The 23,449-nt window shown below is 40.7% G+C and overlaps 1 protein-coding gene across 2 annotated transcripts in view; it reads right to left on the reverse strand.

The window, feature by feature from the left end:
- The window catches only part of DNAH9 (dynein axonemal heavy chain 9), a gene marked incomplete at both ends in the record, with an annotated part of 315,299 nt that overhangs the window by 68,432 nt on the left and 223,418 nt on the right, over positions 1-23,449 (reverse strand). For both annotated transcript variants that reach the window (XM_080922531.1, XM_080922532.1), the window contains 4 exons: positions 8,022-8,257; positions 10,947-11,135; positions 12,659-12,778; positions 16,490-16,915. In XM_080922531.1, coding sequence (XP_080778657.1) covers positions 8,022-8,257; positions 10,947-11,135; positions 12,659-12,778; positions 16,490-16,915 — 971 coding nt within the window. The remainder of the gene's footprint in view (positions 1-8,021; positions 8,258-10,946; positions 11,136-12,658; positions 12,779-16,489; positions 16,916-23,449) is intronic.

Raw genomic sequence — 23,449 nt, forward strand, 5'->3', positions numbered from 1 at the left:
TTTGACTTCTTTTTGTTGTCTAATTGCTCTGGCCAGGACTTCCAGTACTATATTGAATAGGTAGCGGGAGAGTGGGCAGTCTTGTCTAGACCCTGATTTTAATGGAATTGCTTCAAGGTTCTTACTGTTTAGGTTTATGTTGGATACTCGTTTGCTGTATATTGATTTTAATATGTTGGATTCCTGATCTTTCCGAGACTTTTATCATGACAGGGTGTTGAATTTTGTCAAATGCTTTCTCAGCATCTAGTGAGATGATCGTGTGGTTTTTTTTTCTTTGAGTTTGTTTATATGGTGGATTATGAGATGGATTTCCATTTATTGAACCATCCCTGCATCCCTGGGATAAAACCTATTTAATCATGTTGGTAGAAATGTTGTGGGTGGTGGATGATTTTTTCTTTTTATGTGTTCTTGGATTTGGTTTGCAAGAATTTTATTGAGTATTTTTGCATCAATGTTCATGAGGGAAATTGGTCTGAAATTCTCTTTGTATTGACTTTGTGTGGTTTAGGTATGAGCGTAATTGTGGCTTTGAAGAATGACTTGGGTAGTGTTCTTTCTGTTTCTATTTTGTGGACTAGTTTGGAGAATACTGGTATTAGGTCTTCTATAAAAATCTGATACAATTCTGCAATAAACTCATCTGGTCCCGGGCTTTTTATGGCTTGGAGGCTTTTTTGCCTGCTTCTATTTCTTTGGATGTTATGGGACTGTTTAGATGGTTTATCTGATCCTCATTTAACTTTGGTATCTTGATTTGTCTGGTCCATTTCCTCCAGATTTTTTAGTTTTGTTGAATATAGGCTTTTGTAGTGGGATCTGATGACTTCTTAAATTTCCTCAGTGTCTGTTGTTATGTCTCCCCTTTCATTTCTGATTTTGTTAATTTGGATACTCTCTTGGTGTCCTCTAGTTAGTCTGGTTAAGGGTTTATTGATCTTGTTGAGTTTCTCAAAGTACCAGCTCTTGGTTTTGTTGATTCTTTGTATAGTTCTTTTTGTCTCTACCTGGTTGATTTCTGCTCTGAGTTTGATTATTTCCTGCAGTCACCTCCTCTAGGGTATATCTGCTTCTTTTTGTTCTAGAGTTTTCAGCTGTGCTGTCAAGCTGCCAGTGTATCCTCTCTCCAGTCTCTTTTTAGAGGCACTCAGAGCTATGAGTTTTTCTCTTAGTCCTCCTTTCATTGCATCACATAAGTTTGGGTATGTTGTGCTTTCATTTTCATTAAATTAAAAAAATTCTTAATTTCTTTTTTTATTTCTTTTTTGACCATGTTATCACTGAGCAGAACATTCATTATTCAGCTTCCATGTGTATGTGGGATTTTTGTTGTTTTTGTTGTTATTAAAGATAAGCCTTGAGTGCAGAACAGAGCCTGGCCCATCTGCCACGTGGACTGCCAGCTCCTAAAGGTTGAAAAACTGGTGAGTAGGAGATCTAGGCAGCCAGGGAGCAGAGAGATCTCTGTGGAGTGCGCACGCAAAGTGCCCCCTCCGACCTGCCTGATCCAGGGACCAGGAACAGAACTTTGGAACTTCTGTTCCTATCCGGCAACTCTGAGGCATAGAACAGGGCTCGGCCCATCTGCCACCTGGACCAGTGGAGATCCAGGGACACAGACCAGATACAAGGGAAAGGCGAGAACATATCACTGACAACAAAATGACAAGAGGAAAGCGAAAGAGTATATCCCAAGGAAACCAAGACAACCTGGCAACACCAGAACCCAGCTCTCCCATAACAGCAAACGTTGGAATGCCAAACACTCCAGAAAAATAAGACGCAGACCTGAAATCATACCTCAAGATGCTGATAGAGATACTTAAACAAGAAAGGGAGGAAAAGCAAAAAGATTCAGAAGCTTTTAAAGAGGAAACAAGAAAAACACTCAAAGAACTAGAGGAAAACAGAACCAAAGAGATGAAGGAATGGAAGAGAGAATTTAAAATGGAAATTGACACAATAAAGAAAACACTAAAAGAGATAACCCTAGAGTCAGAACACCAAAGAAAGAAATCAGGAGTCACAGAAGCAAGCATTTCCAATAGATTACAAGAGATCGAAGAGAGAATCTCGGGGGCAGAAGACAACATTGTAAACATGGACAAAACAGCCAGAGAAGATGCAAAAAAGAAAAAGCTCCTAACCCAAAATGTCCAGGAAATCCAGGACATAATGAGAAGACCGAACCTAAGGATAATAGGAATAGAAGAGGGAGAAGAGTATCAACTAAGTGGCACAGTAAATATCTTCAACAAAATCGTAGAAGAAAACTTCCCTACCCTCAAGAATGATATGACCATGAGCATAAAAGAAGCCTTCAGAACTCCAAATAGGTTGGACCAGAAAAGAAATACCTCCCGACACATAATAGTAAAAACACCAAGTGCCCAAAGCAATGAAAGAATACTAAAAGCAGTAAGGGAAAAAGGTCAGATAACATATAAAGGCAGGCCAATCAGAATCACACCCGATTTCTCAACAGAGACTATGAAAGCTAGAAGAGCCTGGACAGACATCATGCACACCCTAAGAGAGCACAAGTGCCAGCCGAAGCTGCTATACCCAGCAAAACTATCAATCACCATAGATGGAGAGATGAAGATATTTCAAGAGAAATCAAAATTTACACAATATCTGACCACAAACTCAGCACTACAATGAATTATAGGTGGAAAACCCAATACAATGAGGGAAAATACAACCTAGTAAAAACAAGAAAACTCCTAAACAAGAAAACTAAAAGAAGAAAAAGACACAGACACAACTCAACCCACAAAAGCAATAATGGCAGGAAACAGAAACAACTATTCCTTGATATCTATTAACATAAATGGACTCAACTCCCCAATAAAGAGACATAGGCTATCAGACTGGATACATAAACAAAACCCAGCCTTTTGCTGCATACAGGAAACTCATCTCAGAGACAAAGACAAACACTATCTCAGAGTTAAAGGGTGGGAAAAAAACTTCCAAGCAAACAGCCCCAAGAAGCAAGCTGGAGTGGCTATTCTAATATCGAATAAAGTAAATTTCCAACCAAAAGTTATCAAAAAATATAAGGAAGGACACTTTTTACTCATTACCAGGGAAATCTGTCAGGAGGAACTCTCAATCCTTAACATATATGCTCCAAATAAAAAAAGCACCCACATTCATAAAAGAAACCCTAATAAAGCTCAAAAAATACATTTCACCCCACACAATAATAGTGGGAGACTTTAATACCCCACTCTCACCAATGGACAGATCATGGAAACAGAAACTGAACAAGGACACTGCAAAACTAGCAGAGACTTTGAACCAACTAGAATTAATAGATATATACAGAACATATCATCCTAAAGTAAAAGAATACACCTTCTTCTCAGCACCCCATGGCACCTTCTCGAAAATTGACCACATAATTGGACACAGAATGAGCCTCAATCGATATAAGAAGATTAAAATACTCCCATGCATCCTCTCAGATCACCATGGTCTACGGCTGGTCTTTAACAACAACAAAGACAACAAAAAGCCCACATACACATGGAAACTAAACAACGCTCTGTTAAATGATAGCAGGGTCAAAGAAGAAATAAAGAAAGAAATTAAGGATTTTCTAGAATTTAACGAAAACGAAAACACAACATACCCAAACCTATGGGATGCAATGAAAGTAGTACTGAGAGAAAAACTCATAGCCCTAAGTGCTTCCAAAAAGAAACTGGAGAGAGCTTACATCAGCAACCTGACAGCACAGCTAAAAGCCCTAGAACAAAAGGAAGCAGATATACCCAAGAAGAGTAGACAGCAAGAAATAATCAAAATTAGGGCAGAAATAGACCAAATAGAAACAAAAACAAACATTGAAAAAATCAACAAAACCAAGAGTTGGTTCTTTGAGAAAATCAACAAGATTGATAAACCCCTAGCCAGAATAACTAGAGGGCAAAGAGAGAGAATACAAATTAACAAAATCAGAATGGAAAGTGGAGACATAGCAACTGAAACTGAAGAAATTCAAGAAATCATCAGATCCTACTACAAAAACTTATACTCCACAAAATTGGAAAATCTGGAGGAAATGGATGAATTCCTAGACAGATACAAGATCCCAAAGTTAAACTAGGACCAAGTAAACCATCTAAATAACCCTATAACACCTAAAGAAATAGAAGTCATCAAATGTCTCCCAACCAAAAAAAGCCCAGGTCCAGACGGGTTCTGTGCAGAATTTTATCAGACATTTATTGGGGATATAACACCAATACTCTCCAAACTATTCCAAAAGATAGAATCAGACGGAATACTACCTAACTCATTTTTTGAGGCTACAATAACCCTCGTACCTAAACCACAGAAATACCCTACAAGGAAAGGAAACTTCAGACCAATCTCACTTATGAACATTGATGCAAAAATACTCAACAAAATCCTTGCAAACCGAATCCAAGAACACATCAAAACGATCATTCATCATGACCAAGTAGGCTTCATCCCTGGGATGCAGGGATGGTTTAATATAAGGATATCCATCAATGTAATCCACCATATAAACAAACTCAAAGAACAAAATCGCATGGTCATCTCACTAGATGCTGAAAAAGCATTTGACAAAATTCAACACCTCTTCATGTTAAAAGTCCTGGAAAGAACAGGAATCCAAGTTCCATACTTAAACATAATAAAAGCAATATACAGCAAACCAACAGCCAACATCATACTTAATGGTGGGAAACTTGAAGCAATCCCACTAAAATCAGGGACTCGTCAAGGCTGCCCACTCTCTCCCTACCTATTCAACATAGTACTGGAAGTCCTGGCTGGAGCAATTAAACAGCAAAAGGAGATCAAGGGAATACAAATTGGAAAGGAAGAGATAAAAACATCACTCTTTGCCGATGACATGATAGTGTACTTAAGTGACCCCAAAAATTCCACCAGAGAACTTCTATAGCTGATAAACAAGTTCAGCAAAGTGGCCGGATACAAAATTAACTCAAACAAATCAGTAGCCTTCCTATACTCAAAGGACAAACATGTGGAGAAAGAAATTAGGGAAAAGGTACCCTTCACAATCGTCACAAAAACTATGAAATACCTTGGTGTGACTCTAACTAAGCAAGTGAAGGACCTGTATAACAAGAACTTCAAACCTCTGAAGAAGGAAATTGAGGAGGATCTCAGAAAATGGAAAGATCTCCCATGCTCATGGACTGGAAAGATCAACATTTTAAAAATGGCCATCCTACCAAAAGCAATCTACAGATTCAATGCAATCCCCATCAAAATTCCAACACAGTTCTTCATGGAATTGGAAAGATCAATGTGCAATTTCATATGGAACAACAAAAGACCTAGAATAGCGAAATCCATCCTCAACAACAAGAAAACATCTGTGGGAATCACTATCCCTGACCTCAAGCTATATTACAAGGCAATTGTGCTGAAAACTGCATGGCACTGGTACAGAAATAGGCATGTGGATCAATGGAATAGAATAGAAGATCCAGAAATGAGCCCTCATGTATATGGTCACCTGATTTTTGACAAAGGAGCCCTAAACATTCAATGGAAAAAGGACAGCCTATTCAACAAATGGTGCTGGTCCAACTGGCACTCAACATGCAAAAGAATGAAAATAGACCCTTTCTTATCTCCCTGTACAAAGTTCAAGTATAAGTGGATCAAAGATCTCCACATTAAACCAGATACACTGAAACTATTAGATGAGAAAGTAGGGAAAATTTTAGAACACATAGGCACAGGAGAAATTTTTCTGAACAAAACACCAATGGCTCAAGCTCTAAGGTCAAAGATTAACAAATGGGACTTTATGAGATTGCAAAGTTTCTGTAAGGCTAAGGACATTGTAAAGGAAACAAAAAGGCATACAACAGAATGGGAAAAGATCTTTACCAACTCCATATCAGATAGAGGCCTAATATCTAACGTATACAAAGAACTCAAAAAGCTAGACACCAGAGAATCAAATAACCCTATTAAAAAATGGGGTACAGAGCTAAACAAAATGTTCTCAGTTGAGGAATATCGAATGGCTAAGACATATCTGAGGAAGTGCTCGACATCCTTAGCCATCAGGGAAATGCAAATCAAAACAACCCTGAGATTCCACCTCACACCAGTCAGACTGGCCAAGATCCAAAACTCAGATGACAACAGATGTTGGCGAGGTTGCAGAGAAAGAGGAACACTTCTCCACTGTTGGTGGGGTTGCAAACTAATACAACCACTCTGGAAATCAGTCTGGCGATACTTCGGAAAATTGGACATAATACTACCTGAAGACCCAGCTATTCCACTTCTGGGCATATACTCCAGAGACACCTTAGTACACAACAAAGATATATGCACCACAATGTTCATAGCAGCTCTATTCATAATAGCCAGAAGCTGGAAAGAACCCAGATGTCCTTCAGAAGATGAATGGATACAAAAATTGTGGTATATTTTCACAATGGAATACTACTCAGCCACCAGAAACAATGACTTGACCAAATTCTTAAGAAAATGGCTGCATCTGGAGAATATCATTCTGAGTGAGATAACCCAGTCACAAAAGAACAGACATAATATGCAGTCACTGATAGTGGGATGCTAACCCCAGAGGCTCGCACTGCCCCAGAAACAACTCACAGACTGTATGAAGTCCAAGAAATAAAGAAAACAAAACAAAAGAAAAGAAAAAAATGTTTACACAAGAAGAAAACTTTGACTATGTCCATGTTACATTTTGTTTTACATGTACTTTATGCTCATTGTAACTATTAAGTTTTCAATGCATACTATCAAACCTTTAAAAAAATCAAGTACTGACTAAAAAATATATTCATATAGTTTTATGTAAAAATTATTTTAAAATCTGAAAATACAGTACTGACAAAAATGTATTGTATAATTTTATGCAAAAAATGCTTAAAATCTGTACATTTATCTTTGTTTTGTAAAATAAAGTTGTTTAAAATAAAAGATAAGCCTTAGTCCATGGTGATCTGATAGGATGCATGGGAATATTTTAGTCTTCTTATATCTGTTAAGGCCTGTTTTTTGACTGACTATATGGTCAGTTTTAGAGAAGGTAGCATGAGGTGCTAAGAAGAAAGTATATTCTTTTCTTTTAGGATAAAATGTCCTGTAGATGTCTGTTAATTCCAATTGGTTCACAACCTCTGCTAGTTTCTCTGTGTCTCTGTTCAGCTTCTGCTTCCATGATCTGTCCATTGATGAGAGTGGGGTGTTAAAATCTCCCACTATTATTGTGTGTGGTGCAATATATGCTTTGAACTTTAGTAGGATTTCTTTTATGAATGTTGGTGATGAGGGCCATTTTCATTCCAACGATCACAGAAGCTTTCTCCTTTTTATATAATCTGGTACCCAAGCCTAGGGAATAGTGCCATCCATTGTTAGGGTGATCTTTCCACGTCAATGAACCCAAACAAGGGCTGGAAGCTAACCTAGACAAGATGATTCCCAATAGGCACCCCAGAAGCTTAACTCCTAGATGATTCTGAAATTGTCTATTGGATAACTAATAATTGTCAAAGAGATGAACACTAGAGATAGTGACAATGCATGCCCAGAAGAGATGAGAAGGTAGAACTTCCTCTTAACTGGCATGTAGTAGTTGTATGTTCTTATAAAGTATAGAGTGATAATGTGATACATGTACACTTTATACAATGGTCAGTGTAGCAGTATTTCTGCTTTCTTAAACATTTACCATTTCTCTGTGTTGGACCTTTGAAACATTCTCTTCTTATTATACTAAACTACAGACATCCTACTGACAGCACATGACTTCTAGTGAGAAAGAGCACAGCGCTGGTACCCAAGAATCTTTCTTCAATACTTCTTAAACTAAGAAGAAAACCTGCAAGAAACCAGGACAGTTACTTGATGAGCAGGTCAGAAGAGGAAAAATAAGCCACCAGGGTTTATGTGTGCTCTATGCATTGTCTTCTTATACAAGAAGGCAACAGTGGCAACTTGTGTGGCTAGCCACTTACCCTTTCTGGCCAATCTGAGTGACGCGGAGTTCTTCTCCATATTTGTTCTTGATCCATTTGATGCCTTGCAGTTGAGGGTCAACCATGAGTGGCCAGCGCTCACAGTTGATGAGGATGGTGGCATTCTCCATGGACATGCGGTCAGCAGGGAGACCCTCATTCTGCCAGGCAGCCATATCAGCATCGTCAGTCAGCATCCTCAGGGGATCCAGGGTTGGGGTGGTTGGAATGGGAACCTGATGAAGAGGTAAAGTGTGAATAGAAAAATCTATCTCTGTGTGGGAGAATCCAGTCTAACTACATAACATAACCCCTTTAAAAGTAAGATCAACATCCTCCTGATATAGGCTTTCCTGGTTATGTGACTATTGTTGAAATCACCTCCAATGATGAACAATAGAAATTTATCCTGTAACCAGTTCTTTGTTCTTTAGTATATTCATCTAAGTCACATTCCTTTATATGTTACTTTTGCCTTTGAAAGAATTAATCTTTTCATGTGCATGCATGTGTATGATGTGAGTGGGTGTGCACATGATATGGCATGTGTGTCAACGTCACAGTATAATTTGGGAGAATTGGTTTTCTCCCTCTACTATGTGGTTCTCCATGATCTGTCTCAGGGAGTTAGGCTAGGAGACTGAGCTATCTTGCCAGCCTGATTATTTATACATTATTCAATAATGTCCATAGCCACATGGACTCTTACTTCTCTGCCACATTTCTCTGTTTCTCAAGTCAGTTTTATGGTAGCATACCAGCTCACACAGACCACTTTATCTTCTATTTTACCAGCTTATAGGAAGCTTTCTTTCCCATAGCCCACCCCCCCCAAGGCTGTGCATATCTCCTTCCTTCCCAACCCCCAAGCAAGCATATCTTGAGCACAACCTTAGCCCTAAGAACTCTACTCACATCACTCTATGTGCTCTCAGGGTTGAAGAATCCTTTCTGTTTTTCTATCTTGCCCTCTCTCAGCTTACCTAATTCCCCTATAAACAATCTTTTTCATTGACTCACACACTTTTGAAAAGAGGTAAAATGTGCACAATGTAAAATGAACCACTGGGAGGTAGGTGTACAGTTCAGTGCGGGCGGGGGGGATAGCACAGTCACAGAGATATGCAGCTTTCAGCTCAGTCCATTTGCTCTCCGTTATTTGGTCCCAAAAGATGATTCGGGCTCATTAAACAATCCCTCCCTATGTCTCTCTACTGCAAGCTCCTGGCAATTACTAATATGCTTTCTGTCTCTATAGATTTTCTTACTTTGGATATTTAATAAAAACGGAATCATACAAGATGTGACCTTTTGTGTCTGGCCACTTTCATTTAAAATAATGGCTTTAAGGTTTAGACTTAATACCATTTAAACTCTTTGATTCAACTGTCTTTTGCAGTTTGTTTTGCCTAGGTACCCCAGGAAAACTATTTAAACCATCTTCTTTTCCTCTAAGTATGTTCAACTGGCAGCCCTTTGGCCACATGATATCCAGGACAACTTTGAATGTGGTCTTCCAAAAGTCATCAACTTACTTAAAACATGGTGACATTTTTGTGAGTTTTTTTTTTTCAACTCAATCTCACGAATCTAGAGTGTGAAATGTGTAGGTGAGAATCTCATGACATAATGTCAAAGGTTAAACAAGTTTAAAAGAAGGAAACAGATGGCCCATAACACAGCATCCAGAAATCTCTTAAAGCCTAGGGAATAGCACTATACCACGAGGCTTATTTCCTTGGAGAAGCTTCATGTAGCCAGGTAGAGGCAGGAGGATTGTTAGTTTGACGTAGGCCTGAGCTATATAGAGAAAACAATATAAAACAAAAACCAGAAATGTGTTATGCCATATTTTCATTGTAATCTTATGAATAAAACATTGTTCTGGGATTCATAGACTGTGCCAGATTGTTTTATGTGGTTCGGATGCATTCCCCAAAACTTAGATGTTAAACACTTAATTCCCAGTAAGCAGGTCATTGTGGCTCCCACTGATATCATGGCAGTGAATTAGTTTCTATGATCATGGGTCACAGAAGTGAGTTTGGTCCCATCCACCTCCCTGGCTCTCACGCTCTTGCTCTTCTGCCTTCTGTAACAGGATGTCAACATCCTGAGGTCTGCTGCAGACTCACCAGACTGCTACAGCATGAACCAAATAAATATCAGTTCTTCATTGATTACCCAATCTCCAGCACTCTGTTATAGCACCCCAAAACAGGCTAAGACACTGACAAAGGAGCTTGTAGCACAAACACTTACGAATCTCAAACAAACCCAACCTGTCTCTACGCTGCCAAGAGCCATTCGCCTTCTCTGATTGACAGTTCCTCCTCTATGAGTTCACGATGAGTGAAATGACAGCTCAACCAGTGCTGTTAGGTCAAAGAATTAACACAACCAGTGACACTAGTTACTGCTAAACTAGTATCTGTGCTATTCCCAAGACTGTAACCATTTTAAACCACTTCATCAAAATTATCAAGTGGGCAGAATTTTATGAGCTGATCTGGGAAAACGTTGCCACCATCACTCTACAAAATGCAGTTTGCATTCTAGGGCTCTAATTATGAATGGAATTTGGGACACACCCAGGGGTACAACATGAATTGTTCTCACTTTTCCTGCTAAAGATTCTGTGGACCTAACTACCTCTATTGTACCGTGAATGTACTGAAGCCATTCTGGCCTGGCATATCTTTTGCTTTCTATTGACACGGCCTGTAGGGCACTTTGCACTTTGGGGTAGTGTTTGGGAATTGATGAGCCTGTGTGGTAGCAATATGCTAAGCGAATGTTACATGTATGTCCGATGCCTGATGCTCAGGTTGGAGTGGTAGTGCATATGCAAGTACAGGAAGGTTTGGGTCATTATGGTCATATGATCTCAATGGCACACACAGGACAAATTCAGGCCATACATACTTTCAGTTGGCTCAGATAGGGTTTCCAGGTCCCATCCATGAGGCTCTTTCGGTACTTTTTGGTAAAGAAGCCCAAGTAGGAAATGAAAGCTGTAGTAAGCAGAATGTCACCACATAATGTCCTTTCCTGCTGTCTGAAGTTCTGCACAGCCTCTGCCCACCTTACGTTTTCAGAAGCGAGTCCTCCAACCTACAGTTTAAAAGGCAGACAGGAGACAGAAGCATCAGATGGAGCCCACCAGCCATGTATTTAACCAAGGAGGGTACGTACCATGTGCCCACGGGAGGAAGTCTCAGTAAATCATGTGTATATCCTTTGTCACCCTACAGCCCTTCCAATCAGCCATGTTCTGGGTATAGGTGACATTCTCCCACACAAGCCCTGACTCTGTGTTGTGTGTCACATGGGCTGTGGGATGATGAAAGATTCTGAATGCAGGCTGCAGCATTCTGCCTGTTCTACATGTGACGTCAGCTATACCAACTCCAGGGCTTATTGTGAAACATGTTCGAGTATGTTCCAGTCAGCATAGTGCCTGGTCTGTAGGACGTGTTTGAAAACTAGCCTTTTCTTCTTTCTCCTCCCTAAGTGGTGGATATATGAGAATAAAATCAAGTCCACATGCTTTAAATAATTCTCCTGTGGATGGGAAGGTGGGGGTGAATCAAGGGAGAGATAGAAGGTCTATACACATGACTACATACAAAATACCAGGGACTGCAGAACACATCTCAACTGGCCTGGCTCATCTTTGGGAGATATCTCTCTTCTTGGGAGGAGAATATCATATATTATTAGAGCAGGCAAAGGCAGAAGGGACTTGCCAACCCAACAAAGCCTTGTCACATTAGACTAGAACAGGAAAGTCCAAGTTTCTCCACAGAATCTCTGTTGGTAGAACCAAAGTCACTTTGGTGCCCATACAACCATACACCCAGTCCTACAACCTTCCTTGGAAATACGTATGGAGGAGTCCCCAGCGATGGAGAAGGCTATGCTGAACTTTGGAAGCCAGATAAAGAGCTAGATGGGAGGCTGACCAGCCAGATCTGGTTTGATTTCTTGCATGTCTGAGAAGTGCTATCTTCAAATGAAATTATTCAATAAAATTGATCACCTGATGGCTGCATAGCAGCTTGTCCCACCTATAATTGGGGAGACACACTTTTTCTGCCTGTCCTTGCATCTGAGCTGATAATATGCTTGGAGACTGTTTAGGTCTAGGTACACAACCTGCTATCCTACAATATGTTCAGCCTGTTTAACTCTAACCTGCCTTTTAAAGAACAATATAACCAACCTTACCATACTTTGCCTCCCCTACCCCTTTTTTGGAATCAGCTTTTACAACCTGAGCTAATGCAAAGATTTAATCTTAACTTTGTACTCCCATGCTTCTGACTCATAATAAATGTGTGTGTGTGTGTGTGTGTGTGTGTGTGTGTGTCCAAGAAACATGGCCACGCCTTTGTCAGCTGTGTAGTGGATCCAGTGTACTTTCCAGACTAACTACCTCCTTATGAAGTCAGCTTAGAATAGAGAAGACAGTACCCCCACTTCTCAGGTCACAGTCCCAGCATCTACACACATTTTTTTTTAAAATAAACTCTCCCTCCCAGAGGTGAGTCAAAGCTGCACTGCGCTGAGCTCCTCTATTCACACCTCTGAGGCACTTGACAAGCACCGCTAATGTAATTAGAGTTCGCACTCACCAGACGGTTTGCAAGGGAGATGGTGCCTGCGGTCATTTCGGCTTCTTGCTGACACTTGAGTTTCTCTGCCGTTGCTTTCTCAAACTTGGTGGTGAGCTTTGCCAGGTTTTCATTAAGGTGCTGTTGAGCAATGGATGCAGAGTCGGTCAGTAATTCCAAGCTACCTCTAGTGCTTCTGAGATAAAGCTTCACGGGAAGAGAATTTAGAAGGAAATGCTGGGTAGGGGAAGGCTAAGTGACTAAGGACATGGAGGAAGAGGAAGAAAAGGAAGCCCAGTGAGGGGTGATCACAGCAAGTGCCCAGAGACAACCTCAGCTTCTTCTTGCAGGGGGAGCATGAGATGGAAGCCCAGAGATGTTTAATCACAGCTGAGAGCTTTCACTTGTGTATAGGCAATGAGGTGAGATGGGTGGATACCAGCAGAGGAACAGGATGTGAGTCCCACCTCTTCTTGTGCTGGGCAAGGGGCATCTCAGTGAGATAACAGAGCACAGCTGTTGCTGTCAGAGGCACAAGCACATCAAAGCCACAGAGACTAGAATATGGCTACAGGCCCAAAGTGGACTTGGGAGTGTCACTGACCGGATGTGCTAGACTGGGGGGAGGACAAAACTGCTATTGGGAATCTCCATCATTTTACGTCATTTAACCTATACAATAGTGAATGAATAGTAAACAAACAGTAATACAAACAATAGTGATTAAGTGTGGGTAATAAAGATCATCTTAGGAACTACACAAAGCTTCAAAAATCCCCCAGAAAGCCTGAGAAATGGAACAGTGACAAAAGATGAGAGAAAATAGAGGACAGAGTTAGGAGGGCAGACATCTAATCTACCTGTATTTCCAAAAAAAAAAAAAAAAAAAAAATTGACAGAGAGATTGCTAAAGAAAAGAACGATGTCAGGGCTGAAGACTATAGGTCTCTCATATCAGCATGAATAATAGAAAGGGATAAGATAAGGAGGAGCTGTATTTGAGGAGGAAGGGGTTTAAATGGAGATGAAGGTTGGGAAGTGGACAAGAAAGACAATAAGGTAGGGTAGGGCTTGTCTTAAACCAAGGAAGTACAAAAAGTGGTACAGAAATCTACTATGTTGCAATAGGATGGTATCTAAGACAGCAAGTTCTTCAGTCATCTGCAGATATGCGATACAGAGCCAAGGAGATAGTTCATCTACTATGTAGCAGGCTCTGAGACAGCCTCAACTGGTGTAGAAAATAAAAATATAGATGGTCGAACAAAAACCACACAAAATCTACCACTCAGACCAATGCTGTTCACAAAGTGCTCGTGTAAATGTATGACTATCCATGTGTGAATGGAGAAGGCTATGGTGATCTCAGCAGTACCTGGAGAGGATCTTTTTGGCCCAGGTAGACCTCCATAGAAAGGATGGGTGCTGGTTCTTTTATTGTGCTGCAGTAGCAAGTGGTCGGTCATGTTTTTGGGATGTTAATAGGCTTAGGTAGAAACATGGGAAGGAGAGGAGGTGGTTAAAAGCAGAAAATGAACACTTGCTATGGTAGCCAAGTGTTCTTTCAGAGCCTTCTTGCATTCCCAGGTTGAGTGGGCCCATCATGTGAATTTGGCTACTGGAAAGGTATAAACATTTTCAAAACAACCCCTCTGTACCAAATGTTCCTTTAGTTAAAATAACTTGAGTAAAAAGTCTTTAAAAATTCAGTTCTTTACACTTTTCTGGGAGAGACTGAACAATATGGAAATTATTAGGATCTTTTTCCCTTCCCAAAAAATGCAATGGGGATGCTAATAAGGTTTTTGTACTTACAGAGGAAACGGTTATGACCATTTCCACCTGTTTTAAGCAAATGGCTCATGAACCTCGGGGTTTCTGAAACAGGTATTTAGAGGAGATTAATTTCTTCACCCACATTATTATTGTTATTAAGATGCTCTGGATTGAGTGCACAGCCTAAAATACAGTGCCGTTGAGCTATATCCCAGTCTCAAGTGTTTGTATTACGCAGTGAGACTGGTTGCAATGATCTCCCATGTTCTGATTTTCAGTAGACCAGCAGTGAACCCATGCAGCACAGACAGTCCCAATGCTCAGCCTGTAGAACCAGCGTCACCATCATGACACATTTGCAGCAGGAATCTTATTTGCTTGGAATGCTTGTGGAGGAACAGGAGAGCCCGAACTCTGTTTGGTTTGCACTTGATTGTGGCAGGGACTGAACTCATGCATGGGACTGGATGTGCACTTGGCTAACAGCACAGGAAACAGGTGTATGTGGGGGGGGGGGAGAGAGCGGTGACAGTGATGATCATGGTCCCTAAGGCCCTTCTTGTTATCTGCTTTGTCACAGGCGGCCTCTGGCTCATGCCCTACGCATGGTTGACTTCGGTTCTCAGGACAATCCCATAAGGCAGGTACTCTGATTCTGGGAGCTGAAGTGTGAGCTCTCCAAAGACACAAGACGTAAGTATTACAGCTGAGATGGAAGGTCTGCTGAGATGGACAGGTTACTTATTTATCTAATTTTTTTCACGTAGTAGATTTTGTTCATATTCTTTCCCCTCCCCTAAACTCCTCCTAGGCTGTCTTTACCTCCCTACCCAAACCAGCTTCCTGTTCGTTCTCTCTCTTACCTTCTCTTGGGGGGGGGGGGGAGCAAACTAGGAAAGACAAAAACAAACAAAGCAAGACAAGACAAAACAAAAAATCAGTATGATAAAAGCAGCAAAACAAATTTTAAAAAAGTGAACAAAAACCTCAACACAAATTATGGAGATCATTTTCTGGCCACCAGCTATTCCTGGGCTTTCTACCTTCCCTGGAGTATGGTTGTTACAGCAAGTAGAGAAAACTGATTTTCCCTTTCCCAGAGGTATTCGTTTCCAATAGCTTCTTGGCGAGAGGTGGGACTTGGTGGAGATACACAGATATTTTTAACTATGCTGTCTTAAGCCTTCTGATTGCTACCTCTCACTTCACTAATTTTTAATCTTTTTTTTTTTTTTTTTTGGCTGAGATTCCAGCCCAGGGCATCATGTGTGCTGTATAAGAGCTGTATGAAGCCACCTGGGTTCTACCCAGCCTGGTCCCGTCCCTTACAATAATAAAAGTGAAATTCAAGGGTACTCCTCTCTCTAGTAAGTGTGAGCCCAAGGTCACAACAAGCCCTCAAACGTGAGTGAAACAGATTTAATGATGTGTGCTGGTTATAAGTGCAGCGAGCTCTGGATGGAGCAAGCACCACTGTAACGCACACCATACCATTCATTTCCTTAATTTAATCTTGCTGAGTAGCTCAGGCTGGGTCTCAAACTCATGATCCTCTTGCCTGAGCCTCCAGAGTGCTGGCACTACAGGCTTTTGCCATCAATATTCCTTGTGTTTAAGAATGTCCCTAAAACAGCTACGATCTCACACTCAATGCCCACATGATCATGGAAATAATGGGTAAAAAAGGTTGCAGTTAAGACAATCCCAGCCTGCCTCTCAAGGAGGAAAACATCTCATAATTGGCTGATGAGGGAGCAGCTGAGACTATTGAGCCTGCTCCCAGTCTGTGACACCTGCTATGTATTTTATTTCCAGGGCTCCACTTTCTTTATGGGAGAACAATATCACCCCCCCCCCCTTCTTGTGGCCCAGGGCAATGAACCAATAGCCTAGTTCTTGTTTGGCCCATATGTGTAGGAGAAAGAAATGTTGTCCCTGTTGAAAAGGGATGGCTATTTGCATGAGCATTTGGTTTCTCCTTAGGCATTATACTGTCAGGCTCTGGAGGTTGCCAGAAGGTGCCGTGTGTTTTATCATTTGGCAGTGTTGGGCAGGAGGTTTTCTAGGTTCACTTACGGTGATCTTGGCTTTGATGGCTGCCAGCTTCTCCTGGGCAGCTGTGAGGTCTGAGGTGGCTTTGTTCAAAGCTTGGCGCTTTGGTTCCACATCACAGAAGACCTCGTAGAACTTCACAATATTCATGACCCAAGAGCAGAGGCCCGCAGCTGCATAGGACTTGGTGGCCACAAACTCTGGGTTGAATGCAGGATCTTGCAGGTACGGCCTGATGGCTTTGAGGCAATTCTGATGAATGTTCTCCTTGTCAAAGTGGATTAGGGAATCCAGGAAGCTGTCCACCTTGGCCATGGCGATCTTGGCAGCCTTCCAGCTGCGGTCCTTGGGCACCTTTCCCCCTGGGGCCATGAGCACCATGACTGCAGCACTGACATTGCTGACGGCCACGGGTGGGGAACCAAATGACTTCAGCTCTGTCAGGTTGGTCTGAGAAGAGAGGAGGAGGAGGTTGTTAGAAGAAATGAATGAGTTCTCTTTGTCCTGGGCTGCTAATGGAGTTAGGCTGTGGAGTGATCAATCTGAAAGGGCTGCTTTGAAGCCTGCAGCAGCCCTCTGAATTTTAAATATCATGACTCATCAAAAGGGAAGCAGAGTGACTCCCCTGTGGCTGCAGACTTCTCTGAATGGTTACCCAGACACAGCTATGTTCTTTGAGCACTAAGTGACTTACAGCCCATTAGAAACACACCATTATTTCACATCTAGCTGAGAAATAAAAGGATGTCAATATACTCTGAAACATGCAGCATGGCATGAATAAAAGATAAGGTTATTATAAATTAATTTCCATCTTGGATTGAAGAGAATAGCACTGAAACTCAACTAAGTTTTTTTTTTCTTTTAATTAAACTGCTTTCTTCCCTGAGCTCATTCTAAATACACTTGACTGTCCTGAATGCACAGTGGCAGTTTTTGCCAAGAGATAATTCAGACTGAAAGCTAGGAGTGGCTTAAGAGTCAGCTGCCCCTGGCTGGTCTCTGCTGTCCTTTGCAGCAGAAAGAAGTTGACTTTGATATTTAAGCTTCCCAGTCCTCAGTGTCCTCATCTGTAACCTGGAAGCAGGACATTGCTAATCTGGACATGCATTTGTGGCTTCAGGGATGAGCAAGTGAAGCTGATTCAAAGGGAAGCTGTGACATTCACAGAGAAAGACGAGAAAGCCTGTTTTTGCATGGATGGTTTTTAAAGTGGGGTGGGGGAGGATTTTGTTTCAAAGTTTGAGACCTTCTACAAATGAACTCAAACTGCTCTAGAGCCTGGAAATATATGAAATCATGCCTAGAACCCTCTTGTTGGTTGTCCGGTCCAGAGTGGTCAACCTCAAAACTACACACACACAAACACCGGCACTGTACTCAGCAGGATGCATTTACTTTTCTCACATTCGATCATGATGCGCTGTCAGGAGCAGGAGTGAAGAACAGTACAGATGTGTAGAGGCACTACCACAGGAGGGGATGAGGAGACAAGTGAGCGCTCCAGCAAGAATCTTCACCATCTCAACTAGCGAGCTAGGCACAGTCAACGGATGCAATTAATAGAAAACATTCGTAAAGATACAGGAAGACTGTAATCCAGATCCTGTGCTGTTACAATTTCAACAGAATTCTTTCAACTCTTTTCATATCCATGTATATTCAGAAACCAATGGTGATTGTGTTAGTCTCAGGGACAGAAACCACACTAGAATGGAGCTAGGCTTTCTTTTATGATTCTTTTGTCTAGGAAGGGTTGGTCACGGGGCAGAGCAAAGCAGGACCACATGAGTGTCCACAGGGAACTCGGGCCCTTCTCTTGCTTCCGGGTCTCACCATGAGGGTTCGTATTTGCACACTGGTTTCCTTGTGTTACAAGGCACATGACTGACTCTCTGCTCTGGGATGCTTCCCCTACTTTCAAATCCCATATGCTTTCTGATGGGATTTGGAAGATGCTCCCAAAAGCACAGAGCATTGTTCCAAAAACAACATCATTTATTACAAGGTGGTTTGGCTATTTCGGGAGCCTATAGGAAGTAGCTGGTGTGATGAGGGGAAGCCTCGTAGAGACTTTCCAGATTCAGGTTTTTTTTGCTTCTTTCTGGCTGGAGGTGAAAACACTAGCCTTACATTCATGTACTGCCCTGGACAGAGGCCCGGTTTTGGTCTTGAGTCGTGAGAACCATAAGCCCAAATAAAGCTGTATTTACTATAAGCAGCCAGTGTGACACATTTATTATAGTGCTGCCTTTCGATGGCTAATACATCTCCTTTCAATGGCTTTTGGTTTATGAAGCTCATTTCTATCTCAGGATCTCTATAAAAATCTTTGTTCCCAAGGCATTTATTTGCATGGCTGATACTGCCCCATCCCTCAGGATCTTAATTCAAACATTTTTCTACTCAGAGAGACTCCTTACACCAACCTCCGTTTCTTAATCTTTTCCTATCTTCATACTATGATGATTTTCTTCAGAAAACATACTGCCACCCAAAACCATTCTCACTACCTCCTTGTTGACTTACTGTATTTTTCTTCCTTGTTTGCCTCTTAAGAGCCTCATTTCCTCTGTTAAGTGCTGTCTAGGAGACACTTTTCAAACTGGACTTAGAATGGCTGAATGGGGTGAATGAATGACAGCAGCTCAGCACACATCCTTAGCTTTGCAAACCAGAAGGGAAAGGCCTTTTCCTCCAACAGAAGCCAATATTTTAAAAAATGCCTAGGAAAAGATCTTGTTTAGTTAGGCATGGGCTGCACGCCAGCCACCACAGGGCAGACAGTTCTCCTGTAACTAGGAGGAACACAAGGTTGGAAGGAACATTTCTCAGAAGGAAGTAGACACTATTTTCAGTGAACACACATTAGGAGCACTTGGCATCACTGCATCCCTGTCTCATATGGCAGATGAGAGGAATCGATCTCTCTCTGGGGCACTGGGGCAGGAGTTAAATATCATTAGAGTACTGTAAATACCGCTAAAAGCATTGTTAATGTTAATGATGCTAATGTTTAATGTTAATGTTAATGGCAGGTTTTTATTGTAATCACCCTCTCTTTTCTTTGGTGTGTGTGTGCTTTCAATAAAACTTGGCTGAGTGCTCAGACCTTGATTTCTTGCCTTTTGAATCTTTAAGTCGGGAGGGGAAAACCATATTGCTGCAATCCTTACCACTAAGGCATAAGAAGCAGGGCCCTTCATTTGCAGAAATGACTGCTGGGACTTACCTGCTTGCCATGCTCCCTTTCTGACTAAGTAAGCTATGTCACCTTCTGTGCCACAGAAGCCATCTGTCCCCTTCACCTTCACTCCCCAGCTGCCCCCCCCAGTAATCTGCTTCTCTGTTCCACGTCTCCCCCATAGCATCTGTCAGGTTTTACTACTTTAGATAGAGTAGTGATATCTGGCTCATTGTCTCTTGCCTCTGCTAGAATTTAAGCTTCCTAGGGGCAGGGAATCTTACTTCATGCCTGCCTAGCACACAAAGAGCAACCAATAAGTCCTTGTTAAATGAATGAGTGGGTAAATAAATAAGCATGTAAATAAATGTATATGGCTAGTCTTGGGTTAAATAAATAATTATTTCGGATGTTTCAGGCATGGTCTCAAGTATGAAAAGATAGGGGAGGAAGTTAAATGAGAAAAAAAATTTTTGCCATACATTCAAGTGAGTAAAATAATAAAGAGATACATTTGATTATTATATTGTAAAACATTCTTGTACATTTACTGTTTTTTTTTTTTTTTGTATATGGATACAGGTTCATGTGTCATGGTGCACATATGGATAACATGTAAGAGGGAGAGTTCTGTCCTCCCACCATCTGGGTCTCAGGGATCAAACTTGGGTAGTTGGTTTTGGTAGCAAGTGCCTTTACCTGATGAGTCATCTCGCTGGCTCTTTCGTAGTGAGAGAAAAGCTACACATGCCAGTGCTGATAAGATGGTGGCTACTTGGCACAGGAGGATCCCATTGTAATTAAGGAGATAGATAGATCCTCTTTGAGGATCAACATTCGAGCCAAGATGAAAGGGGTGGTAAGGGACAGGTTTGCAGAGATCTTTAGGAGACAGCTGTAGGTTGATGAATGAGCAGATTGGAAGACCATTGCAAATACACACATGACTAAGGAGCTACAGTAGCCTGGGACTCAGACAGGCAATCTTCACTCTCCCTTTTACCCTCGTTACAATCTCTCCTGTCTCACTCCCAGCCCTGTAGCAGCCTGCCTGAAGGTGCACTTCCTTTCATCCTACCTGTATCCCCTGGGGATTCTGTCAGCTCTTGGTATGTACCCAGTTTAGCTCCACTGTGTTGACCCTCTTGTTCCTCCCTCCTTGACCATCCTCATTCCTTGTGTTAGCCATTGGTGTACAGAAACACTTGCTTCCAGAGACCCTCATTGGCTACACCTGAAAAGGACTCTGGTAGGTGGTTTTCACTATCTTTCTGTGTCCTCCATTATGACCTCTCCAGTCCCAATCTTAGCTCAGTGGCAGCCTGTTTGCAGGTGCTTCTTTTCCATCTCAACTCCATTCACTAAAGACTTCAACAATTGGTAAAAATCCCAGAGTTCCAGAGCCCTGCCATCCCTGTCTCATAAGACATATCCCTTGTCCCACTGCAGTCCACTTGTAGGAGCCTCTTCTCCTACTACTCCTCTAACTTCTTGGGTCCCTCAACTTTTGGTGTGGAAAGGATCCCTATATCTCTTCCCCATAGCTCCCTTTTAGCCTTTCTCCTAGACCATCACTATTCCTCTCTGCCACCCAGTGCTCTTCAGAAGTATCCCTTTTCAGAGAACTCACAGTTACCACACTTTCCTAATATCCAAGGACAACATAAACGAAAGAATCCCAACACCCACCAAACAGAGACCAGATTCCAGCACTCAGAATCACATCAATCATCCCAACTCCAGATGGTTAGACACCAGTACAAAACCACAAAGATGAACAAGATAATATGTTTCCAGCAGAACCCTACCATACTTGGTCCTGAAGAATGTAGCATAGATGAAGCATAAGACAAGGATTTCAAAATAGCTATTACAAATATTGTCAAGGACTTTAAAGAAGAATTGAGTAAATCACTTAATAAAGTCTGTGATAACACAAAAAGCAGTAGGATACAATAATAAAAACAGTTTATGATATTAAACAGAAATAGAATAATAAATCTCTTTAACAGAATAGAAGAAATGGAAAAGAACATCTCATGCATTAAAGACAAGATACAGGAAATGGATACCTTAGTCATAGAAAATGGTAAACCTTAAAAAAATCTATGTATAAAACAGAAAATCTGGGACACTATGAAAAGACTAACTATATGAATGATAGGGGTAGAGCAGGAGAAGAAACCCAGGTCAAAGGCACAGAACATATTTTCAGAAAAACCATAAAAGAAAATTTCCCCAACCTAAAGAAGTAGGTACCTATCAAGGTACAAGAAACACACAGAACACCAAACAGACATGATCATAAAAAATTTCTCATGACAAATAATAATAAAACAATAAGTATACATGAAAAATATTAAGTACAAATGAAGAACGAGTATAGCAATCAGCAAGGGAAAAACCATGTAACACAAAGGTGGACCTATTAGATTAAAACCTGATTTTTCAATGAAAACTCTGAAAGCTAGAAAAGACCAGACAGATATTCTTAAAAGATTTGCAAAGAAAATATGCCATCTCATACTATTATACCCAGAAAAACTATCAATCCTAATAGCTGTTGAAAGAAAACCACCTAACAATAAGAGCAAATTTAAGCAGTATATATCTACTAATCCAGATCTACAGAAAGCACAAGAAGAAAATTTTCAGTCTGAAGAGGTTAACCACACCCAAGAAAACATAAGGAATAAATAATCTTAAAAGAATAAATCAAAAGGAGGGGTGAAAAACCTACACCATAACAGTAAAATAACAAGAATCAATAAAATGCTCATTGATAACTATCAACATCAATAGTCTCAATTTCCCAATAAAAAGGCACAGACAAACAGATTAGATTATGAACAGAATTCATCTTTTGGCTGCTTTTAAGAAAAACACTTTACCATCAAGGATAGACATCTCCACAGAGTAAAAGAATGGAAAAAGATATTCCAAGCAAATGGATCTAAAAAGCAAACCAGTGTAGCTATTTTATATCTGACACAATAAACTTTAAACCAAAAATAACTGAAAGAGATAGAAAAGGATACTACACATATACAAAGGAAAAAAAAATACCATGAGGATATTTCAATTCTAAATAGTCACACATCAAACAATAGAACATCCAAGTTCATAAAAGAAAAGCTGCTACAGCTAAAAATCACATTATTGACCCTCAAATGGTAATAGTGGGTAACTTCAGTACCTCCGCCTTCTTGCCTATGGAAAAAGCTAAACATGGAAATGCTGGAGTTATACAATGTCATACATCAAATCTACTTAGTAGACATTTACAGAACATGTCACTCAAGCACAAAAAATATATCTTTTCAGCAACTATTGGAGTTTTCTCCAAAACTGACTATATTTGCACATAAAGTAAGTCTCAACAGATATAAGAAAATTGAAATAACTTCCTGCATCATATCTGACCACCATGGACCAAAGCTGGGTATCAATAACAGAAAGTATATAAATTCATAGAAAATGAACAACTTAACTGAATGAAAAATGGGTCAGGACAGAAATCAAAAAGAAAATGGAAACATTTTAGAATTGAACGAAAATGGAAACAGAGCATGTCCCTAACCTATGGGACAGAATGAAGGCAGGTTTAAGAGATAAGTTTATAGCACTGAGTACCAACATAAAAAATTGGAGAGATATTAGCAACTTAATGGTATATCTGAAAGCTCTAGAACAAAAAGAAAAATTTCCCCCAAAAAATAGAAAACAAGAAATAATCATACTCAGGGCTAACATTAGTAAAATACAAAAATAAAAACAAAGAATCAATGGAATGAAAAGAA

The sequence above is a fragment of the Micromys minutus genome (genome assembly GCF_963924665.1).
Source record: "Micromys minutus genome assembly, chromosome: 10".
Lineage (NCBI taxonomy): Eukaryota > Metazoa > Chordata > Mammalia > Rodentia > Muridae > Micromys > Micromys minutus.